General features: G+C 39.3%; 1 protein-coding gene across 1 annotated transcript in view; it reads right to left on the bottom strand.

Annotated features, from left to right (window-relative positions):
* Positions 1-2,190: 2,190 nt before the first annotated feature.
* LOC134339261 (A-kinase anchor protein 8-like) overlaps positions 2,191-25,933 on the bottom strand; it is a 33,164-nt gene continuing 9,421 nt past the window's right edge. Inside the window, exons 4-13 of the mRNA XM_063035626.1 lie at positions 22,435-22,879; positions 21,527-21,647; positions 20,827-20,888; positions 19,738-19,822; positions 19,563-19,656; positions 15,678-15,819; positions 14,996-15,098; positions 13,631-13,761; positions 8,455-8,550; positions 2,191-3,435 (exon numbers count right to left, since the gene is read on the bottom strand). Coding sequence (XP_062891696.1) covers positions 3,019-3,435; positions 8,455-8,550; positions 13,631-13,761; positions 14,996-15,098; positions 15,678-15,819; positions 19,563-19,656; positions 19,738-19,822; positions 20,827-20,888; positions 21,527-21,647; positions 22,435-22,879 — 1,696 coding nt within the window. The 3' untranslated portion in view covers positions 2,191-3,018. The remainder of the gene's footprint in view (positions 3,436-8,454; positions 8,551-13,630; positions 13,762-14,995; positions 15,099-15,677; positions 15,820-19,562; positions 19,657-19,737; positions 19,823-20,826; positions 20,889-21,526; positions 21,648-22,434; positions 22,880-25,933) is intronic.

A 25,933-nucleotide genomic window follows, 5' to 3' on the forward strand; every position in this document is an offset into this window, starting at 1 on the left:
TGCCAGTGACTAGTGGTGTTCCACAGGGGTTGGTGTTAGGGAGTCTTTCTGGTTGGCTGCCAGTGACTAGTGGTGTTCCACAGGGGTTGGTGTTAGGACTGTTTTTGTTACATTGTATGTCAATAACTTGGATGATGAAATTGATGGCTTTGTGGCCAAGTTTGCGGATGATACAGATAGGTAGAAGGGGAGGTAGTGTTGAGGAAGCAGGGAGGTTGCAGAAGGACTTAGATTGGGAAAATGGGCAAAGAAGTGGCAGATGGAATACACTGTCAGGATGTGCTTGGTCATGCGCTTTGGTGTAGGCTATTTTCTAACTGGGCAGAAAATTCAAAAATCTGAGGTGCAGGATTCCCTAAAAGTTAATTTGCAGATTGAGTCAGTGGTGAGGAAGGCAAATGCAATATTAGCATTAATTTCAAGATGAGAATATGAAAGCAAGGATGTAATTGTAAGGCTTTGAATGTCTCCCTCAAAAATAGAAAAACAGTAATTTAAAAATGATATGAGATTGAATGTATTTGAGGAACCTGGTATTCTGTACACAAATCACTCAAAGCTAATGTGCAAGTACAGTATGGAATTAGGAAGGCATGTGGTTTACTATCCTTTATTGTAGAAAGATTTAAGTACATCTTACTAAAATCATATGGACTTGGTTTCTACATACAAGGATAATTGCAATAGAGGGAGTGAAGTGAAAGTTTACAAGATCATCTTATGAAATTTATAGGCATCCATTAGTCTCATGAGACCATGGATTTGTGCCTTGGAAAGTTTCCAGGGCGCAGGCCTGGGCAAGGTTGTATGGAAGACCGGCAGTTGCTCATGCTGCAAGTCTCCCCTCTCCATACCACTGATGTTGTCCAAGGGAAGGGCATTAGGACACCGGTGTTGTCGCAGAGCAATCTGTGGTTAAATGCCTTGCTCAAGGACATACACGCTGCCTCAGCCAAGCGACCTTCAAATCACTAGATGAACACCTTAACCACTTGGCCACGAGCCAATACAATGATTAAGCTGGACCTTATTCAAATGAACATTTTTTTCCTAATTCATCCAAAGCAGACAACAATTTCAAAATATTAAGGTAATCATGGGATATAAAGTTGGTGCAACAAAATGGCACTGTATTAGGTAAATCATCCATGATAATTTTTGGATAATTGTTCCGGTGCCAAGAGCCAAACGGTCTTATCCTCTTTCAATTGCTTATGTTGTTACAAGAGTTGGGCTGCACTTCAGAGTATTATCAAGAGAAGGTTGATTGTGCGATAGTAAGCCAAAAATCTATATTCCCTCAGGTCGATGTAAAATATCATATACTTTCATTTTGAAGTTCCATCCTTATCAATATGTTATTATTTAGATATGTGTTAAAGCAATGACTTTCTCAAGACTTGCACTCACAATAAATTTTGGATTGAAAGTATATTAAATGGTCAGTCCCTGATAGAAACTGCTTAAGCTTGTGGGTAGGTGCATAGTCACTACTTGGTTTCCTAGCTTCTATCTTGAGATCAGGCCAACTAGTAACACCCAAATAGATAAGTTACCTAACTTCTTCCTGTTACCAATCTTTGGTTATGAACTTCTACATGTACATTATATCTTCTATGTTAAATGAACGTCAGGCTCTTCTGCAAATAGAAAGTAAAATATATTGGAGAAATTCAAACCCAGGTACGTTGGAGGCAAATATACTACATACCTGCTTTGCACCTCTAAAGTAAAAGTGATGAGCTATGAACAAGCAGCCTCTCCATTCTTGTCAGTTTTCTATTGGGCAGCCAGCTTAAATATCATCTCCGTACACTACTTTATGAGACATGCAACAAGTACCCATCTGTTGCACCTTTTAAGTATGTGGCCTTTGTTTTAAAATATTAAAATAGAAGCCCATTGCTAGTACTTCACTCATCCTAGGGCCTGTGCGAAGCATTAACACTGATACAAACCTTGGGAGCAAATTGTCCATTTGTTCACCACCTGTTTGATATAATTCAGCAAAAAAGATTCTTATGGAAAGATGAGTTTACAGCTTTCATTACTGATCATTTATCTTTTGCCTGGTTTCTGCATCTTGAAAGATAAACAAATGAGCCCAACTTTCACCCATTCTTAACTAACTTTAAATCCTTATTTTGAATGTGATGGGGGGGGGGGGCAAAGTATCTAAAGCAGGAAAACAATAGTGATTCATCAAACATTTATAAAAAGGTTTTATTATTTTATTGTATACAATTTCCAGAAGTTAAGCAACTCCTCCTTTTTCCAGTAGCAAAACAAAGGTTACACTTGATCAATACCCAGGTAGCGTTGCCAAAACTCAACTTTTATTCAAAAAACCCAACTAAAAACATATGTTGTCATATCTCCAATAAATTGTGTTTCATTTAAACTTCTGGATTAACAAATGTTAAAAGTTTGATTGTACAATACAACTTCTATTCACCTTTACAGGAAATGTAAGAATACTCAGCATAGCCAAGCAAGTTCTTCCTGAAGGAACCTACTTTATTAAAGCCCCCTTCAACATCTTCAGTCCAAAGATTGAGACACAAGCAGACAGTTTTGAGGAGTCACACCATGCTACTAAACACAGGGAGCTTCCATATTGTGTAGGAAAAAAATCCCCATGTTCTTGCAAGTGTCCATATAATCTCACTTCTGAACTAACCAGGAAAATCATTTCCATAAAGTTCTGTGCAACCCTTGAATGTGGTGCAGAAGTCAACATCACCTACTCTGGAAGATTTTTTTAAAAAGTAACAGGGTAAATGCACTCACAAAGCACTTTCACAGAAGAACAGCATTCCACATAAAAATAGTCAGACAAAACCAGGAAGTAGAGGGCTGTCCCAGATTTGGGAGTCATAGCCAAATTTAGGATCTCCTAGAACCATACAGGAACCTTTGTCAACTAAGACAACTTTCTTTTATTCAGATCCAATTTAGTTAGAAAAATTTAATGTCAGAAGAAAGGAAACAAAGAAGTAATATCTATTTGTATAACAATTATTCTGGCTCTTCTGCATCATAATTTTCATCTGGGGAAGTTTCATCAGGATTTTGTCCAGCACCAACTCCCAAGATCTTGTCTTCACCTTCAGCTGGGAGAGGTGGTTCAGGATCTTTACCTGCTGGAATGGATTTTTCAGCATCCTGATCTGCTGTCAAATTGCATTCAGGCTCTTCATCAGGGGCAGCCACCTCCCTCTCAGACGGCTCTATGACTGTCTTAGGTGCACTGACTATCTCATTGCCACCTTCACTTGCCTCTGGCTCTCGACCTCCCATTCCCTCTGCTTCTGATCTTTCACCTTTATCTCCTTCATTTTCACATTTAATGTTTTCATTTAGTCCATCACCCTTCGTAGGGTTGTCAACGCCAGCTTCATCTTTAGAATCTTCTTCAGTAAATGGATTCTCACCCTGTGAAGGAGAAAATTTAAAACCATCGAGTGTATTACAACAATTTACCATGAGATCTATTAAGACTTTAGGTCAGAACAATACTGGCAAGTTTCTCCCATTGGAGAGATGTAAATCTTCCAAGGAATGATCTGGGCCTCAGCTGAAGCCACTGTCATGCAGTATTTATAAGGGTATTTGTACCATACGCTGAAATAAAGATTCAAAGTTTAAATAGATTTATTATCAAAGTACATATCACTATATACAACCCTGAGATTCACTTTCTTGCAGGCAGACTCAATTGAGAGCATCCTGACTGGCTGCATCACTGCCTGGTATGAGAACTGCAGACAGCCGAGTGCGTCTGTAGATGTGAACTCCCCACTACTCAGGACATTTACAAAGACATTTGTGTAAAAAGGGCCCAAAGGATCATTGGGGACCCGGTCACCCCAACCACAAATGTTCCAATTGCTACCATCCGGGAAACGGTATGGAAGCATAAAAGCCAACAGGCTCAGGACAGCTTCTTCCACCAGGCCATCAGACTGCTTAACTCACGCTGACACAACTGTATTTCCATGTTCTATTAACTATCCTGTTGTACATACTATTACAAATTGCACATTTAGACTGAGATGTAACGTAAAGAGTTTTACTCTTCATGTACATGAAGGATGTAAGTAATAAAGTCAATTCAGAAATCGATAATAGAAAGACTGCACCGACTTGGACATTCAACAAGTGTGTAAAAGACACAGGGTGGTTAGTCCACCTTTGGTCCCCACCTGGCACTCAGCTCTCACCTGTGGCTCCCGTAGCAGTCTGCATGCAACAGCAGCCACACCCCGGGCAACGGCTTCGACAAGCCGGCTAAATCAGGTGAGGGTAGCTGACGGGTCTCAAACCCTCGGTGAGATAGGGAGTTGTCTATCCCAGCATGTGAAGGCAGACTCCGGCAGATTGAGCGGATGAGACCAATGGAAGGTCCAACGGTCAAGATGGCGGTCTGTTCAAGCGTCGTGGAACACGTAGAGCACGACAAGACACAGATGTCCTGGTCATCCACTGCGCCTAGTCCCATCTCCAGCTGTCTCCACTCTTGTCTTGCCACTGGATCCAGATGGGAATTGGGAAGAGAGAGTGAGGCTGACGCTGCGCAAATCTCCCTCACTTAAATCCAAATCAAGCGCTAGTCTCGGCACCATCAGCCAGCTGGTGGCGCAGTGACATCAGCGTCGGACTCCAGGAGCGAAAGTTCCCAAGTCCGAATCCAGTTGGGCCGCTCCCAAGCATGCTATCCATCCGTGCCGGGTTGAGTGTCAAGCTAGCAACTCGACCTCATAAAAAGTACTAATGGTGTCGAGGTCTTCATCGATGACAATGGACGAACCTTAAAAGACAATAAACTGCAAATGCAAAAAGAAATAATAATAAATAAATACACAATAAATATCGGGAATATGAAATGAAGAGTCTTGGAAAGTGACTCCACAGGTTGTAGAAACATGTCAATAATGGGGCAGGTGAAGTTGAGTGAAGTTATCCCCTTTGGTTCAAGAGCCTGGTGGTTGAGGGGCAAGTCATGCTTTCATGCTGGACCCACGACAGGTCCTCTGAAATAACAACACCAAGGAATTTAAAGTTCTCTCCATCTCTGATCCTCCAATCAGGACTGGCTCGTGGACCTCTGGTTTCCTTCTCTTGAAGCCAATAAGCTCTTAGGTCTTGCTGACATTGACTAAGGGGTTGTTGTTATGGTACCACTCTGCCAGGTTTTCAGTCTCCCTCCTCTGTGTTGATCCCTCACAACCTTTGATTCAGCATACGGAAGTGGTGTCGTCGAGCAAACTCGAAAATGGCATTGGAGGTTTGCTTAGCCACACAGTCATAAATGCAAAGTGAGTAGAGCAGGCGGCTATGAGCACAGCTTTGTGGTGCACCTGTGCTGATGGAGATCGTGGATCAGGTGTTGTTATCAATCCAAACTGACTGGGGTCTGCAATTGAGGATCCAATTACACAAGGAGATATTGAGGCCAAGGTCTTGAAGCTTATTGATTAGATTTGAGGGGACGATGGTATTAAATGCCGAGCTGTAGTTAATAAAGAGCATCCTGATGTAGGAATCTTTGCTGTCCCAATATACCAGAGTTGCGTGAAAAGCTAATGAGACGGCATCTGTTATAGAGCTTTGCTCTGGTAGGCGTACTGGAGCCGATCAAAGTTGCTTCTCATGCAGCAGTTGATGTTTCATCACCAACCATTCATAACACTTCATCACTGTGGATGTAATCGCTACCAGATGATAGTGATTAAGGCAGGCGGCCACGCTCTCCTGAAGCACTGGTATAATTGAAGTCTGCTTGAAGCTGGTGGGTAGCTCAGACTGCCGAAGCTAAAGGTTACGATCTCAGTGAGCAGCCGGTTGATCAGCGCAGGTCTTTAGTACTTAGCTGGGTACCCAGTCTGGGTTGGATGCTTTTCCCAAAGACTACTCACACGTAGGCCTCATGAGACTGAAATCATAGGATCACTGGGGGCTGTGGGAGTTTGTGATAGTTCCTCCATATTTTGACGGTCAAAGCAAGCATAGAAGGCACTAAGTTCATCTGGAAGTCAAGCCCTGTTGTTGCCTATATTACTTGATATAACTTTATAAGAGGTGATAACATTCAAGCCCTACCATATCTGTTGATTCAAGTTTAGTTGGGAATTTTCACCTTGCCCATGAGATAGCTACCCTCTGTCCCTCTCACTATACCCCTTGCCCATCCTCTGGGTTTTCCCCCCCTCCCCCTTTTCCTGGGCCTCCTGTCCCATGATCCTCTCATATCCCCTTTTGCCAATCAACTGTCCAGCTCTTGGCTCCATCCCTCCCCCTCCTGTCTTCTCCTATCATTTTGGATCTCCCCCTCCCCCTCTCAAATCTCTTACTGGCTGTTCCTTCAGTTAGTCCTGACGAAGGGTCTCGGCCCGAAATGTCGACTGTACCTCTTCCTAGAGATGCTGCCTGGCCTGCTGCGTTCACCAGCAACTTTGATGTGTGTTGATCCAAAGATCATACTTGGACCTCCTGCAACTTCCTCCATCACAAAACTTCAATGCCTCTGATATGGCCCTCAGGTTGCATGTGGTTCTTCCAGGGCTTCTGCTTAGGGAAGACACTGAATGACCTTGTGGGGATACACTCGTCCACAACCGTTTATAAGAAGTCCGTGACAACCATGGTGTATTCATTCAGATCCACAGGTGAGTCCTTGAACAGGCCCAGTCCACTGACTGGAAGCAATCCTGTAGCTGCTCCTCTGCCTCCCGAAATCACCTCTTTGTTGTCCTCAACTCTCGAGCTTGGCTCTTTAGCCTCTGTCTGTATGCAGGTAGGCGAAGGACAGCCAAGTGATTAGATTTACTGAGATGCTGTCTAGGCATGGAATGGTAGGCATTCCTTATCTTAGTATAACAGTGGTCTAGTTGTTGGGACTTCTGGTGCTACAGATTATATGCTGATGGTAATTGTGCAGGGTTTTCTTCAAACGAGCTCGATTGAGGTCCCCGACTATGATATGAAGTGTGTTGGGATGGACTGTTTCTTGCTTGGAGACGGCATCATGCAGTATCTCAAGCACTTCATCGTCGGCCGCTGGTGTATGTAAACTGCGGTCGAGCACTCCTTGGGTAAATAGAACAGATGGGATTTAAGCGTTAGGTGTTCAAGGTCAAAGGAACACAAGTTCAACAAAACCACCACATCAGAGCACACACCGCTACCTTGTGCCTTTTTCAAATCAGTAGTTCGGTCCATTCTTCTGTGGATCAAGAAGTCTTTGGGTCTGATCACTGTATCTGGCATGCTGAGAGAAAGCCACATCTTGTTCAAACAAAGAACACATCTCATTTCCCTCTGACACAGCAGTCTTGCACTCAGGTCCTCAGTTGTGTTCTCCAGTGACTGCACATTTGCCAACAAGATGCTGGGTAGAGGGGGGCCTCATCCCTGTCTGTTTCAGCCTGGCCTCCTGCGATGAACCTTCGTCTGCTTAAAGGTGCCGTGCCTATTTGGTCCACAAGTCCCTCAGAAGATCATCAGGACTGTAGATCATTAAATTGATTTAAAAGTATACTGCTTAAAAAGAAATTACATGCTGCAGACTGCAGTGAGAGTAATTCAAAAGAGGTATATTTAGAAGTATTGCACATAGCCTGCAGAATGTTGCCATGTGTCACTGGCGCCATCTTGAAGGGACTTTTAAGAAGATTTAATTGAAAGTTCACAACATTGAGGCCTTTTGTTAAAGTAAGCGACACCGGGTATTACCATTACAACTGATGTGCTGAACAAATGGTATCGACTGAAGATTCCTGATAAAAGAATGGGAGGCAGTGAAGAGTATTTGTATTTTAATCACAATGAGTTGTCATATTCTGTAAGACATGCTCAAAAAGTTGATAAATATTTGTATTTTTTTTAAGTTTAGAGATAATGAGTGGTGTAGTGTTATTAACAATATTTATTTCATTAATAGTACAGACCCAAGGACCGAATGGTCTCCCTTTGAGATTCCAAATGAGTCCAGGGGGTATCCTATTTAAGACCAATCTTGTACTTACACATATCCAAATAAATTCTTTTAGACCCCATAGAGCAGTAGACATGTCAAATAAACAGTTAATTCATGCTATAAGTTAACCTTCGGACCTTTGTATCTTTAGTTATAACATGAATTGGCAGCCACCGACAAGTTTCTTTTGAACATGAGCTCAATCACACTGCCACAATTACTAAGGTATTTTCCATTCTCACAGTTTGATTATGTAAGTGTAATCACAATTACAAAATATAAACTGTTAACAGAGAAACAAGTATGTATGCAAACATCGTGGTATTGTTGTCATAGGTGTTTCACCTGTTATTAGAGCTTACCTCTGTTAAGGTGCTTGGAGTTTTGAATTACATCCTGGTTAACACAAGCTAACTGAAATCCATCCAGCTATTTGGCCATATGGCCATATGCAATAGCATGCAAATAAGAATTACCTGAAGATATTTTTCCAACATGCTCACAATATTTCGATTATTCAGTATACACTTTGCTACTTGAAGGCCACTCCTCTTTGAGTGCTCAAGCATCACCTGAAAACAAAAGAAATGTTGCTTTAAGAACCCAGCCACTCTCACCAGGACTTAGCAGTTCTCATATTCAGCTTCAGGTGATCCCTTTTTAAAATCTCACACAGAAGAAGCACCATGTTACATTAATACACATTAAAGCCATCCAACAGTCTTAGCAGCAGAGCTGCTACCATGAAACAAATGGTCACTGATTTATCTCTGTCCTTAGTCCAAACATAAAATTTAAATTATGCTTGGGTCAGCACAAAATGTTACAGTTTGGGAAGGCAAATCAGGGTAGGACTTTCACAGTGATGATAGGACCCTGAGAAAAGGCAGCTTTTGGCACAGTGACCTTGAATATAGACTTTGGTATGTAATGTCACAGTTGTACAAGACTTGGCAAGGCCATATTTGGAAAATTAGTCCAGTTTTGTTGAACCTGCTACAGGAAAGATGTCATTAAGCTAGAAAGGGTGCTGAAAAGATTTACAAGGATGTTGCCGGAACCTGAGGGGCCATAGGTATGGAGGGAGGTTAAGCAGGTTGGGACTTCTTTCATTGGAGCATAGATAGGCCAAATGTAGTCTTTTTCCAAGGGATGGGTGACTAAGACCATAAGACAGAAGCAGATTTAAGCCACTCAACCCATCCAGTCTGCTCCACTATTCCATCATGGCTGATCTATTATCCCTCTTGACCCCATTCTTCTGCCTTCTCCCCGAAACCTTTGATGCCCTGACTAAACAACAACCTATCATCCTCTGCTTTAAATATACTCAATTACTCAGCTGCTACAGCTGTCCGTGGCAATGAATTTCACAGATTCACCACCTGGCTAAAGAAATTCCTTCTCATCTCTTTTCCAAATGGATGTCACTCTATTCTGAAGCCTCTGGTCCCAGACTCACCTACTATGGGAAACATCCTCTCTTCATCTACTCTGTCTAGACCTTTCAATATTTCAATATTCAATAGGTTTCAATGTTCATTCTTCTAAACTCCAGCGAGCACAGGCCCAGAGCCATCAAATGCTCCTCATACATAAACCATTTAATTCCTGGAATAATTCTCATGAAGCTCCCTGGACCCTTTCTGATGCCAGTACATCTTTTCTTAGATAAGGGGCCCAAAACAGCTCACAATACTCCAACTGCAGTCCGAGCAATGCCTTATAAAGCCTCAGCATCATAACCTTGCTCTTATATACTATTCCTCTCGAAATGAATGCTAACATTGCATTTGATTTCCTTACCACTGACTCAAACTGTAAGTTAACCTTTAGGGAATCCTGCACAAGGACTCCCACGTCCCTTCACAACTCGGACTTTTGAATTTTCTCATTTAAAAGTAGTCTATGCCATTATTCCTTCTACCAAAGTGCATGACCATACACTTCTCTACAATATAGTCTATCTGCCACTTCTTTGCCCATTCTCCCAATCTATCCAAGTCCTTGTGCAGACTCCCTGCTTCCTCAACACTACCTGCCCCTCCATCTATCTTTGTATCGTCTACAAACTTGGCCAAAAAGCCTTCAATTCCATCATCCAAATCATTGACATATAATGTGAAAAGAAGCAGTCCCAACACCGACCTCCTGTGAAACACCACTTGTCACTGACAGTCAACCAAAATAGGTCCCTTTTTATTCCTACTCTTTGCCTCCTGACATCAGTCAATATTCTATCCATGCTAGTATCTTTCCTGTATTGGTCTCTTGTTAAGCAGCCTCACATGCAGCACCTTGTCAAAGACCTTCTGAAAATCCAAGCACACAACATCCACTGATTCTCCTATATCTATCCTGCCTACTTCCTCAAAGAATTCGAATAGGTTTGCCTGGCAAGATTCCCCCTTAAGGAAACCATGCTAACTTTGGTCTACTTTATCATATGTGCCTCCATGTACCCTAAAACCTCATCCTTAATAATCAACTCCAACATCTTCTCAACCACTGAAGTAAGGCCAACTGGCCTATAATTTGCTTTCTTCTACCTACCTCTCTTCTTAACGAGTGGACTGACATTTGCAATTTTCCAGCTTCTGGAACCATTCCCGAATCTAGTGATTCTTGAAAGATCATTGCTACTGCCTCCACTATCTCTTCAGCTACCTCCTTCAGAACCCTGGGGTGTAGTCCACCTGGTCCAGGTGACTTATCTACCTTCAGACCTTTCAGCTTCCCAAGCACCCTCTCCTTAGTAATAGCAGCTGCACTAACTTCTGTGCCCTGAAACTCAATTTTTTAAACATACTGCTATGTCTGCCATAGTGAAGACTGACACAAAATAATTATTACATTTATCCACCATTACTACCTCTCCAGCATCATTTTCCAATGGTCTAATATCCACTCTCGCCTCTTTTACTCTTTATATAGATCAGAAAAAAACTTTTGATATTCTCTTTGATACTTTTGGATTAGTTTACTGGCATAGTTCATCTTTTCACTCCTTATGGTGTTTCTTCAGTTGCCTCCTGTTGGTTTTTAATAGCTTCCCAATCCTCTAACTTCCAACTAATTTTTGCTATATTATGTGTCCTCTCTTTTGCTTTTATGGTATCTTTGATTTCCCTTGTCACTCGCAGTTGCCTCATCCTCTCTTCAGAATATATCTTCAGCTTTGGGATATATCTATCCTGCACCTTCCAAATTGCCCTCAGAAACTCAAGTCATTGCTGTTCTACCAACATCCCTGCTAGTGTCCCCTTCAAATCAACTTTGGCCAGCTCCTCTTTCATGCCTCTGTAATTCCCTTTACTACACTGGAATACTGATACATCTGACTTTATCTTCTCCCTCTCAAACGTCAGCATGAATTCTATCATAATACGATCACCGCCTCCTAAGGGTTCCTTTACTTTAAGCTCCCTAATCAAATCTGGTTCATTAACACAACACTTAATCCAGAATTGTTTCTCCCCTAGTGGATTCAACCACAAGCTGCTCTAAACGGCCATCTCGTAGGCAATCTACAAATTCCCTCTTCTGGAATCCACACCAACCTGATTTTCCCACTCTACCTGCATATTGAAATCCCCCATGACTATCGTAACATGCCCTTATTACATGTCTTTTCTATTTCCCCTTGAAATTTATATCCCACATCCTGACTACCGTTCGGGGGCTTGTACATAACTCCCATCAGAGTCTTTTTACCCTTCCAGTTTCTTAACTCTACCCACAAGGATTCTACATTTTTTGATCCTGTGTCACCTCTTTCTAAGGATTTGATTTTATTTTTTTTAAACCAGCAAAGCTACTCCATCCCTTCTGCCTACCTGCCTGTCCTTTTGATACAAGGTGTATCTTTGGGTTAAACTGCCAACTATGATCTTCTTTCAGCCATATCATTGTTACCTGCAATGTTATACCTGCCAATCTCCATCTGTGCTACAGGATCATCTTATTCCATATTCTGTGTACACTCAAATATAACACAAATTAAGAGCTAAAGGACATGCGTTTAAGGTGAGAGGACAGAGATCTAATAGGAACCTGAGGGGCAACTTTTCACCCAGAAAGTGATCAGTATGTGAAATGAACTGACAGAGGAAGTGGTTAAGTCATCAACAACATTTTTAAAGGCACTGCGACAGGTACATGAATACGAAAGATTTAGAGGGATATGGGACAAACAGAAGCAAGTGGAACAAGCTTAGTTGGGAATCTCGGTCAGCATGAATCACTTGGGTTTAAACAGTCTGTTGCTGTGCTAATGATTTACTGCATTTTTCAGCACTGCCTTCCCTAATCTTCCCCAGCTCCACAATCCTCAGATTTGCCATCATTAGTTTTTGTGAATTTTTGATACATTTCATTCCCTAATTTCTGGCAAAGCCATTCATCATCCTTACTATCTTATTGCATCAAAACAAAGCTACAGGGTAGTTTTTAATTTACATTATGGGTAAACATAAAAATTATAGCTTTTTCCTTTTTGGTTCAAGAACCCACTGCCTACAATTTTAGTCAATAAACCTCTTCACCTCATGTCCTAAGTATTCAAAAACATTTCCCTGAAAAGTTTACATTCTTTATATAATAAAGCATTTCATAACACTTCGCAAGAATGCTAATAAGCAAGTTTGACACCACAGAAAATTGTAGGTGACAAGAAGGTTGGTGAAAAAGGTAGGATTTACTGAGAAATGCGGTGAAGAAATTCAGCGAGGAATTAGTTTAGAGCCACAGGCTGGGTCATTAATGACACTATTTTAAGTGATGGAGTGATTAGAGGCAGGAATGCATGAAACAGGGGGAGTTATAGAGAAACAGCCTAGAAAATCTAAACAGAACGTCATAGCATCAACACAGTACTGAAATAAGCCCATTTGCTTATGAATCCATTGACTATCGAGTACCAATAACAATAGGTCCATTTTATTCTCCCCCATTCTCATCAACTTTCCTTAGATTCTGTCACTCACCTAGTTACCTGGGACAATTTACAGCGGCCAACTAATCTACCAATCTCACACTCTTTGGAAGGTGGGAAGAAACAGAAGCTCCTGCTTTCAGGGAGTATGTGTAACCTGAGTAAAAGTTGTCCTAAGAAACAAGAATTTTTAAAAAATCAAGCCATTGCTAACATAGATGCCAATTTACGTATGGGAGTACAATGCTAATATAAGTGGGTACTTGGTACAAATTAGGATCAGCGCAGGAGATTTCAAATTTCCAAAGGCCAGTCATGAAAGTTTAGGAACGGTCAAGTTGGAGCTAGAAATACCAACGCTTCTGAAAATAAATTTCTGCCACATTCATCAAATGGCCCCCCGGCCCCCCCGCCCCCCCTGCACACACGCCTCCCCAGCACACATTAACCTCTGTCGAGCATGTTGAGCTATACAAATTTAAGCAGGTTAAATTCCCAAAAAGAATGTCACTACTAAGTTATCAATCTCAGATACGTTAAACCTAAATTTTCATTTAGTGTTAAGTCCTATACCTCACTCTCCATCCAAGACACTATTATACCTGCAGAATAATTTCTCTCATTCAGAGATTGTTGCATATTGTTCTTTTTGTAATGGGGTGTGTGAGATGGGTGGAAGACAGTCGCTCATAAAGTGTTGATAAAGAGTGAAAACTTACTCTTCTATTCCTGTTGTGATCAGGTGCCTTCATATGTCGCTGGATAGCATTGTATTTCATTGGAACGAACATTTCACAAGCCATACAGTGTACAGCTTCCACCTTCTTCATGAAATTGTCAATACTAATACCTGCAACATAAATTGTTGGTCGGTGGAAGAGACCTAAACTGTAATTCATGCTTTGAGGAATGTTTCCAAATCCATTAAAATGACATTAAAGAATGAGAAAATAGTGGATATATTACACATGGAAATGGTAACTCTGCAGAGTATATTTTAGCAAAGATACCATTTCAGTTCTGTTTACAATAGTGTGTACATTAACAGCATTCTATTGCAGACCACAGGGAGTCACATACTGACTCTAGTTCAATAATGAACTAGTATTCTGCAGCGGTAACAGAAGCAGTGAAAGAACTAGGCAAATGTTGCTTATTTTTGAAGACAAATGAGAAAAAACTTAGGACTTTTGCATCAGTCAGAATCACGTGGGCAGTTATTAATGAGCATACAGAAGTTGGTCAGAAGTAATCAAAGTGGAATTGTAAGCAGAGTGTACTTGAATTCATGGAAATCATTGAATGCACAATCTATCCACATGAGTCACTCACTGTAATATAGATGCATACATTTTCCAGTGGCGATAGATTGCTTCATTGTCAGACTTACTTTCTTTTAGATGAAATGTTATTCTGAGGAACCACCTGACATTCCTGGTAAGAACTCATCTCAAAAATATTCCTGTGCCTATCATTCCACCAGCACTATGGTACAAAAAAAAAGTTCTTTGGGATTCCTATTTTTCCTGTAATCGGACAATGGATAGTTATGTTGAGACAAGGAAAAAGGGAATGAAAACTCAAGAAGCAATAACAATAATGAGTAAGTCTTGAGGTCCATAACAAAAAAAAACTTTCACTGATTGTTACATCAACATCAATAGAATGCAAAAGAAAATTAGCACTTATTAAATAAAGATGTGAAGCAAAACTATCCCACAACATACAATACTTTACTTTCTGATTATTGGGACTCAGTAATCTCCAATAATTTAGAATTAACACACTGATTAGTACACTGAAAAAACAAAAAGATAGTAACTTTTTTTGCAGGAAATCTGAAGTTAATGTTGGGAACAATCAGCAGGTCAACGAGGATCAGTGAAAAGAGAAACAAAAGTTAATGTTTCAGATCAAGAGTTCTTTAGAACTGAACTGAAGGCTCTTTCTAGGGATGCTGCTTGACCTGTTGTGCTTTTAGCATTGTTTAGTATGTCAATATGGACACCATGATCTATGTGATCTGAGTTACAATGCTTAAGTATGTAACTCGCATACTCTTTATCCCTCTTGGCAATACTCACCATACAACAGGTTTTGTTCCTGGATCCTCTTTTTAATTGCATTTTTATCTTCCATTGTATCACGGAACTTTAGAGTCTTTTTATTCTTATTCAGAATAAACTCCTGGAAGAAAAGACCAATTGTTCATGACAATAAAAATCTGGTGCGGCTGCCAGAAACTTATGAAATTAAGCATTCTGGCTACAATTTACTATATCCATCTTGACATTTTAATTGATAGGCAAATCGTGGATTGGCAACACAATATCACAGCAATGATAAATGAAAATTCCAGATAGCAAAGGACTGAAGCAGGAATATATGCCTATCATTCAGACTGGATGTCAAGACTAAAATAGCTGGAATCAAGGAGTCAGCATGCTAGATGACATATTCAGAACATCCGTTAACATATCTTGAGCATACAGAATTTTAGGACAGCAAATCCCTTTGGTAAAACAACAGAATTTGTCTCAGTTTCAATAGGGTGAATAAATTAGGAAGAACATGCAGAAAATTTCAGCAGGGACTGTTAATTTAGTATGCTGCACAACTATGCTAACTAAACTATGCAATAAGCTATCAGTCCCAGCTTGAGTTGAGATATTGAGCATGGGAATCTCATAGTATACATTTAATTTCCACTGTATAAGTAAATAAGTTTTTTGACAAAGGTTATGTTAAAATACAAAGTCAACATACATGCAAAAACTCAGCTGTTTGTTTAGGAAGCTTGGTCCCAATGAATTTGAAGTTCTCCTTATGGAATTTACTTTCCAAGTGGGGGAAAATTTCTTCATCATCAAAGGTGCGAAACTTGCAAACTGAACAGACGTACATTATCCTGAAATGACAAAGCTTTGTTAGGTGTGAAAAATTTTTGTAAAACATCGCTGTATTCAATTGCAGAATTGAAATCTACTAATTCCAAGTAGCTTCACACAGCAGCTAATGGTTTCACAGAATCAGCTAGCACAGAAGACAGATACTCAAAACATCAAATTAACACAAGACAGAAGAAAAAACTACCCAGCCTAATCCCTGCTCCCTGCACTGGATCCATATGACTATCCACTACCTGTTTACAATAGGGGTTTGCAGCCTCTACTACCCTTTCAGGTAGTGAATTCCTTTTTAAATCTTTTTATTGAATAAGTATACAAAAAGGTAAACCATATAAACATTAATACAATGTTAAAATATAATAAAATTCCAGAAGGTATCAATACCAAAAAAAATACTACAAACAATGTAATTTAAACATAAAAAACCAAGATAACATAATAGTATACTAAATTTTATATATATATCAATGGAAAAAAAAGAAAAAAAAACCCCAAAAAAAAACCCACCGTGCAACTAACTAAAAGCAAAGCAAAGCAATGGGCTAACTTGAAACCAAACAGAGTTAAACTTAAAATCACGTCCTCAATCCCGACCTCCATTAAAAACAGTGAAAAAAAACAAGAAGGGTATGTATTACATTAAATGAAAGTATCGAATAAAAGGTCCCCAAATCTGTTCAAATTTAAATGAAGAATCATAAAGGTTGCTTCTAATTTTCTCCAGATTCAAACATAAAATCGTCTGAGAGAACCAAAAAAAGGTAGTTGGAGCATTAAGCTCTTTCCAATGTTGTAAAATACATCTTTTCGCCATTAAAGTAAGAAATGCGATCATTCTACGGGCTGAAGGGGAAAGATTACTAGAAATTTTAGGAAGTCCAAAGATAGCAGTAATAGGGTGAGGAGAGATATCTATATTTAATACCTTAGAAATAATATTAAAAATATCTCTCCAAAAAGTTTCCAAAGTAGGACAAGACCAAATTTTTTGATCTTAATCAATTCGGGTTAGCGATTCCTATTTTAGGTAACATATTTTTTCCTCCCTCTTTTATGGATCGCGCTTTTCAAACCTGGAAGACTAAGGGTATTTTACGGTTTTTGGATTTATTTTTAGATGGTTCCCTTATGTCTTTTGAACAATTATCTAATAAATATAATTTATCAAGAATACATTTTTTTAGATATTTACAAGTTAGAAATTTCCTAAGTACTATACTTTCTTCCTTTCCAATGCTTCCTCCTACATATATTTTAGATTCGATAATTAACCTCAATCCATGTCAGAAAGGTGCATCGGCTATGATTTATAATATTATTATGAAACTTAGGAAAGCTCCATTTGATAAGATTAGGGTAGATTGGGAACAGGAATTGGGGCTCACCATTTCTGTGGATGATTGGGGGCAGATTTTACAATTAGTTAATACTTCCTCTATTTGTGCTAAACATTCCCTAATTCAATTTAAAGTGGTTCATAGAGCACATATGTCCAAAGATAAGTTAGCGCGTTTTTACTCGCATATTAATCCTTTTTGTGATAGATGTTCGGGGCAGATAGCCTCTTTAACTCATATGTTCAGGTAGTGAATTCCAACCATCTTCTGGGTGGAAACATTTCCTTTAAATTCCCTCTAATCCATCTATTTATGGCTATAAATCAACCATCACCCTCTTCTCCTGCCCTACTTTAGCCTTCTTTGTTCCACAAAAATAAACATAGCTTATTTCATTTTTTCTCTTTTTTTCAAGAACTTACTTTTCCAGTCCTGGCCACATTTTCATAAATTCTTTCTGTACTCTCTCCTGTGTAATCATTTATTTCCTTGATCTGAATTTTATGCAGTACTCAAACTGTGGCTATTGTATCCAATACGCTAATCCTAATGATCACTGCTTTAAAAGTGAATTCAACTTGAGGTTTCCTTTTAAATCTGATTAGAGGTTCATTCTAAAGGGGCCAGTAAATTAAATGTTTACAAACATCCTAATTGTAATTCTAATCTGTTCTTAGTAGACTGTACAATTCTCTGTTCAACCACCCTCTACAAACAAAGCAAAAGCACTTGGCATGGCCGATCATTTATCTATTCTCTCTTCAGGCTCTGGCTAACATTTACTGCCACTCCCTAATTATCCTTGAGAAGATGGTAGTGTGCTGCCTTCTTCAGCTTCTGTAGCGCTGTTAGATAGGGCATTCAACAACGTAGGCATTGCACTGATGAAGGACTGGCAATCAATATTCTCCCTAAGATGTGTAGGTGTGCGTGCACACACATCCTTTGCTACTAGTGCACAAACGGTTGTCACCCTCTACTATGTTGGCATGTTAAGCATATTTCATGATCACATATTTCATCATACACAATCACATTTCCTTTTTCGGTTTCTGATGCGCACGGTGTTGAGATGAAGTTTGCAATGATTTGTCAGCAGATTTTAGAACTGGTTTATTTATACTGTTTTTTTTTGAAAAAATTATTGATTCACTATGTCGAAATCCAAAGAAGCAAAGGACGTGAAGTGCAAGAGAACTTCTGGTTAATGAAACAGTAGAAACTGCGATACCGAAAGCTCATGAGGTCAGGAATGTGCAGTTATGAGAAATATTCATGTACAGTACAGAAACTAGTATTACCTGTGTGTATTGTTGCAGTGTAAAAGTTACTTGAGAATTTTCAAGTGGGAAGAAATACAGTGATAATTGTAAACTTGTCTTTTTAAAGTGTCATTTAGCAAGCAAATCACATGGACAGAGAGAAAATCCAAAAATTAAAGCTCCAGTGAGAAAATCCTTTATTACCTGCTACCACCTTGCAATGTATGTTTTGTTAGAGGACAGATGAAGGAGAGTGAAAATGATCAAACCCAAAGGAGATCAAAGTTCTGTGTTTTTCTAGCTGTTAAAATGAATACCTCTATATATAAAATATAGTGCACACATTGTCAATGGGCAAACAATAGTACAGCACCAGATTTTTGCGCACATTGGTTATTACAAATTAGAGGGAACATTGCTGGCAATATATATCAAATCAGGAAGGATTCCAAATTTGAGGGAAATTCAAAAACAATAGTGTTCCCATACAGCCAAAGCCTCATCCTTATTTGGTGGTAGTGGCTACGGATTTGGGAGTAAGATCAGTGAATTTTGTAGATGCCACACACAGCAGCTGCTGTGCATTAGTAATGCATGAAATGGAATTTATGATGGTTGAAGTGGTCTGCTTCGTTCTGGATGACGCAGAGCTTCTTGACAGCTGTTGGAGCCTCCCTCATTTGGCAAGTGGAGAGTGTCCCATCTACTTAAAGACAACTTGTAGACAATGGCTTTGTAAACAGTGGAATGGATTTGGGGCATCTTAAGTCACTTGCTCCAGAATATCTAATGTCTGACCTCTGCCCATAGTATTTTCAATATATGAAAATACATTGAAAATATATTTTCAATATATATGTTGAACTATCTATTCAAAATACGCAATAAAAATCAACCACTTAATCACAAGGCTAGCAGACATGATTTCTGAAAAATAATTATAAGTTATCATAAGACTGTATAATGTTTACTCATATGACTGAAGCAAGTAAACTCCACAGCCTCAAAATCCAGACAATTAGATTCTGACCACCCAATTATTTAGCAAATCAGCCTTTTGTGAGTCATTTGAGAATATTTTTCCTATGTTTAAGATAAATATATTTATAAAAGGAACCAGTTAAAATGCAAAATTTAAATTACCTTTCTGTAACGCGATCCCGCTGTTTCTTCCTTGGTTTCTCTTTATAATATAGCTTCTTTTTAGTGTCGCCAGTTTCCTCTCGTAGGTCACCAGCTAACAAAAGCATGAGTTAACATCACAGATATTCTATCAGATACACACAAACAAAATTAGCAGCAAAACCAGCACTCTTACATTTCTTGGACTCATTATCTTCACCCTCAGCAGTTTCTTTTTTCTCCTTTTCAGGGTTTTCACTTGAATCTTTATCCTCAATACTCTAAATATAAAGAATAGTTTCAATGATACACTTACAAACTACCCCAAGTTTTTACATACCTATATTGATTCAAATAGGTAATTATGGAAATTTTTGGTGCAGAAATGAACTAGCATCACCTAGAGATTGCTTTAAAACTACCACAATTTTCTCTAGAACTTGCCAAACTTTACCATAACTAATCAGAATAGTAAGTTTCTCCTCTGATCTACCAAAGAATCAAAGCTAAACTAATTTTACTGGAACATTTCACTACCTTTAAGTTGCAAATCAGATATTTGAAGGAACACTCTCTACCTGTCCCAATAAGTGCAGAACCAACAATTTTCATTAAGCCGGACACCATCCGGGACAAAACAGCCCATTTAATTGACTCAACATCAATTCTTTAAACATTAATTACCCCACCACCAGTAAAAGGATAACACTTCGAAAATCCTTGACCTCAAACAAACTTAACGGTAATAAGATCATGGAAGACCCCACATGCAGGTTTCTCTCCAGGTGGTATACTAGCACGCCTTGGAAATGTTGGCCCTTCGTCATCACCAAGTTTAATTCCTCAAACTCCCTTCCTAATAGCACTGTGGGTGCCCCTTCACCTAAAGGTCAGCAACAGCTGAAGATGGCTGTTAGCCACTACTTTTTCATAAGGACTATAAATGTTACCCCTTTATCATCTCTAATAATACAGAGAAAAAGCAGTGAACCTGTGACCAGGTTGCTAAAGAAAGTGTTCAAAATATTCCATCCTTGTTCTTAAAAGAAAATTAATTGCATAAATATATCAAATTTGTATCCACTCAGATCAGTCATTTTTACATGTAATGCATTAAGTAGTGTTAATAATAGAGCACATACATAAATAGACTTACTGAACAATGAATTTTAAACTGGTTAAGAGAGCTCTCCAGATGTATCCCTGGAAACCCAAACCATTGGCACAATGAAACCATTACCACGCTGGTCACAGCTGTATCCTCAAGAATTCCACAAATACTCACAGCGCACGCATCACCAGCAGTAGCATCTTCAACATCACCTCCATCATCTTTCTCCTTGTCTTCTAAAAACACAAATAATATACTAATCAATATTTGCTACCTAAATAAAAACTGGAATGGCAAAAAAAATCATAAGAATGTAAAGTAAGAGCTAGTTCACTGGAAAATGAATAATTCTCTCAACAGAAAATTTGCCTGGATTCTTAAACAAGGAAGGAAAAAAGGACCACTGTCATGTTAATTTTTCTTAAATGTTGTAGTACAGGAAAAAAAAGCACATAATGAACTACCTGTTTCAAAATGACATCTGAGACTAGCTGGTCAGGAAGATATCTCGGGTGTAGTTTAACAGGCTGTGAAATGTTTTAAGTAAAAAGTACAGGTCCATTATGTTTATTTGGCAAATACACTACACAACCTAGAACATCCCCAAGTTCCAACCTTGATATACACTACATACATATAAAAAGAGTCTCAAAAGAAGATAAAATCTAGTCCCAGAGAGGGAGAGACAGTTACTGTTCCAACTCCTGCCTGATCACTCCTACCAAGAAGTGCTACGTAAAAGATGGTTATTGTCATATTTTGGATGTTTTGATTAGCTCTTCCACAGATGAATAAGTTACTTAAACTCCTCATCTAGAATGACGATCAAGTCAAAAGGGAAGAAGGTGCAATATTTTTTTTTTTAAAAAGTTACCTTCTTCACTGTCTGAATAATCTGACTGGTCTGTTCTTGACACTTTGAAGTCTGGTTCATCATTGCTTCCAGTTGATTGCTTCCTCTTCATTCCACCTATTACTCCACCTCTACCTCTCCTCTGTCACAAAGATATTACAGTATTGGTCAACATTTCCCCTCGATTCTGTTAGCTGAAAGAGATCATGTTCCTCAAGTGCACAGAGCACAAACAGTTCACATCACTTTGATACATTTCCAATTCTAGCAGAAGCTCAAAACAAGAAGCTAATTTCTTTCTACGACCCAGAGGAGACCATGTTTCAATTCTAATGTTTTTACACATTTAATTACATCAAAAGTTTTGTGTTCAATACTACGTGTAACCCTGTCATTCACTGGTTTATGAGAATGATTGAACACACCCAAGCACTTAAATGAAAATTAACTGGTATACAAATCCTATACAGAAGGTGGAATATTGAATGTTAAACCTTCTAAACTCTACATGCACACACCGATTTTTCCAATGAAACAGATAAAGTGCAAGAAACGAAAAGCAAATTTAAAGACCAACAACAACCACACTATTTAGATCCTGTTACTTATCCTGTGTACAAACAGCAATTCTCATTGCTAATACTCTAAATGGTTTGAATTCTATATCCAGAACTTTTAAGCTGGGGTAAGGGACAGGTTCTCCCAAAACTACAGGCAGCACCTATAAGTGCTCTATTTGGATATTCCAATCCATTCAATACTTTCAATCATTTCAACTAGTCTTTATGTTTTACTTCTAAGCAGTTAAGGACCAGCAAGGGACTGCATCAGACACTCGAAATGTGACTTGTTTGTGCTTCTTATGAAATTCACCCAACTGAATGCTTTAGCCTATGACGTTACAAAATAAAAAAAAGCATTTTACTTACGCCTCTAATTCGATTCCAGTCTCTCCTTTGCTGTCCGACACCTCCAAACTGGTTTCCCATTCCTTGTGTGCCATAACCAGAGAAGAGCGAAGGGAGGTTCCAAGGTGGGGCAGCACAGTCCCTGCCACCCATTCCAAATGACATCTCATTCCAGTATGCAGACAGTCGCTCAGAGCTTGATGATGAGAAAGAGTCATTCCGGTAAGGTCTGTTATTTGGAACCCACACTCTAGACCAGTTCTGACCCCGAAACTTGCCAAAGCCATCACGTCCTCTGTAACGGAAATGATCTCTGCGGCTCCTGGTGGAGTAGTCAAAGTGGCCAAATCGACCTCCACAGGAATCATTATGACTACGTTCATATTCAGTGTAACCGAAGCCCGACCTGAACAGATCACGATCATCCAGTGAAGACCTGGATTCATAAGACTCAAAAGGTGCAAACCTGAAAAAGAGTCGCACAGCAGGCAAGGAATCTGGTCAGTAGTTGGAACATGCTAAATAAAAATTCAAATAACAATAATGGTGTTTTGTATTTAAAAACAAACAATATTACCTAAATTAGCAACAGACTATGGTAATGGACAGACAAGTGATAATTAAGCTATTACCAATTTAAGAGCCTCATTATTGACTCTGACCTTCCCCCAAAGTTAACAATATATAAATGGTTTTAGCTCCCAGCATGCAGATTATTCTTAATCCCTGAACCATGTGAGAACTGATAATGGTCAATATGCGGATGGAAACAGACTGCACATACCTCCACATTAGCTGTCCTTACATTACTAACATTTTCTAATGACACAGTGGGAGTCCATTCAGCCCAAAGTTAATCATGTCTCTTAGGGCACTCCTGTCAATCCTATTCCTCCACTTATATCCTCTCTAACCTATTCTCTCTTCCATGACAATCAATTCCACCCCAATTACCTGACCACTCACCTACTTTGTTATACCTAATCAGTGTCTTCACAGAGTCATATAACACAGACACTGGCCCTTCAGCCCACTACTTGCTTCAATGCCGATCATTTTGCCCATCCACATTGATGCAAAATAGCATTTCTGGTATTGAATATATTCTCATGTTTGTTGGCAAGAATTCGGATTAGTAACTAAGCTTTTCTAAAGCCTTTCGCTCTGTATTTTTGATATGGGAGGAAATTGGTTCACCAGCAGAAGATCTATAGAATCACACAGAGATCAAGAAACTCCACACAGTCAATGAGCAATTATATACAGAATAAAAAGGGTTAAAACCTGACTGACTTGTTTGCAGCTTGACTAGTCACAGTATGCAAATAATAATGTAAGATAACTAATTGTGCCTTACTAAACTGCTAACCGTAGGGTTGTTCGAGACACCAACGTAAGGAACAAAGGAGTACTTGTTGCATGGGACAGCGGCTTTGTGTAACCACTAATCAAGGATGTCTGACAATGATCAGAATCTGGCAATGTCATAACGAATGTTTAACAAACAGCCCTGGACAACCAAGTGCTTGGGGCTCACTTGGTTATAGATATCCAGGCTCTATGAGTGGGACTCTTTAGATCAACTGAGCAATGCAAGCTTGCTAATAAATAGTATGTAATTTTAAGTAAACTGAGTTTGACAATTATTCCCTGGGTCTGAACCTAAAGTCCTCTGGTAGAGAGGCAGATCAACATCAACACCAGAAATCAAGATTGAAGTTGGGTTGTTGGAGTTGTGAATTAGCAGAAAAATCAGCTACTGATCCATTGCTGCCCTACTTTATGCTCTGTTTATTGCCAAGTGCGGTAGTGGAACATTCTTCAGTGGAGGCACATAGGAGTACAGACAGCATCCTGTATTTTTTTTCCTTAACCTTCATCTCAATACCACACATTAACCCACAGCTTATCACTAAGAAATTCAATCTTGGTTCACTTTTATTTGATGAAAAAGATTTTTTTTGTCCTGTAATATGCAAATAATCACAACTTATTCTGGAAGGGCTTCTGATATTAAAATGGAAAATCAACTCCCAGACAAATCCTTCAAGTTCCAAACTCAAAACAGACATTAAAGAAATTAAGAAACAACACAGTTCTCCAAAATAATCTAAATCAGCAGGATGAGAAGATGGCAGCGCGCCACGCGTGCGCAGCTCTCCGGTGAAAAATGATATCGTATCTGTTAAATAGGGGCCATGGACAATTCTGATTTGATGGAGAATGGATGTGAAAGCACAGAGGAACATCTGGAGAAATTTCTGAAACGCCCGTTCGCTGCTGTCGTTACTGTGTGGTTGTGAATCTTTCAGAGGGTAGGCCTCAAAATCCCCGGCCTTGCCTGCTTTTCACGACCGAGAAGAAGGTCGAATCGTTTGGACAGAGATGGCGCTCAGTATTCAGTGTCGGAGAGCTGATCAGAGCTCGAAGTTTTCGGATAACTCAGAGTCGGACTGTGGTCGGCAAGGCAGGGAGAGTTTTTCTTCCTTCTCCCGAGAGTTTTCGGATGACTCAGAGTCGGACTGTGGTCGGCAAGGCAGGGAGAGTTTTTCTTCCTTCTGCGTGAGATGTGGGATATTTGAGAAACTTTGAACTTTACTGTTCTCACGGACTTCTTCATCAAGTTATGGTATTGTTGCACTGTTGTAACTATATGTTATAATCATGTGGTTTTGTCAGTTTTTTCAGTCTTGGTTTGTCCTGTGTTTTGTGATATCACACCGGAGGAAATAGTATCATTTCTTAATGCATGCATTACTAAATGACAAAAAAGAGGACTACGTGTCTTCATAATCATGATCAAATGTTTTAAAATTTAGGAGTTAATTAAATTAATCCCTTCTACTCAGGGAACGTCATGGTGTGAATGCAAACGCAACATTCAATTTAAAAGTTCCCACATACTTATTACTGTCACATCACTATTTTAACACATGAAAAGCTTACACCTGAGACAATATACAACAAATATATAAAACTGATGACTTTAGAAAGGAATTAATTAACAATCCAAATGCTTACCAACAAGCACAAGAATGTACTTAGTACTAGATATGCTGTCTAATTCAGCCTGACAAAGTAATAGCTACCTAACAACTTTAAGCATTAATCGTGTACATAATAAGTATAGTTTAATCAATAACTAAAACAAAGGCCTATGAGATCCTGGACTTTATTAGCTGGAGCACAGCGTTTAAGAACATAGAGGTTATGGTCAAAAACAAGAGAAAATCTGCAGATGGTGGAAATCCAAGCAACACATATAAAATGCTGGAGGAACTCAGCAGGCCAGGCAGCATCTATAGAAAAGAGTAAACAGTCGACATTTTTGGTTTGTGTGTGTTGCCTAGAGGTTTTCAAAAATTATAACGAACAGGAGGATGAGTAGTGAAAAACTTTTCCCCTTAACAGGAATGTCTAAAGCCATGGAGATAGGTTTAAGGCAGGGGTCCCCAACCTTTTTCGCACTGCGGACCGGCCAACCCGGGGGGGGGGGGGTGTGGGGTTGCCAACAGACAAG

The sequence above is a fragment of the Mobula hypostoma genome, chromosome 29, assembly GCF_963921235.1.
Source record: "Mobula hypostoma chromosome 29, sMobHyp1.1, whole genome shotgun sequence".
Lineage (NCBI taxonomy): Eukaryota > Metazoa > Chordata > Chondrichthyes > Myliobatiformes > Myliobatidae > Mobula > Mobula hypostoma.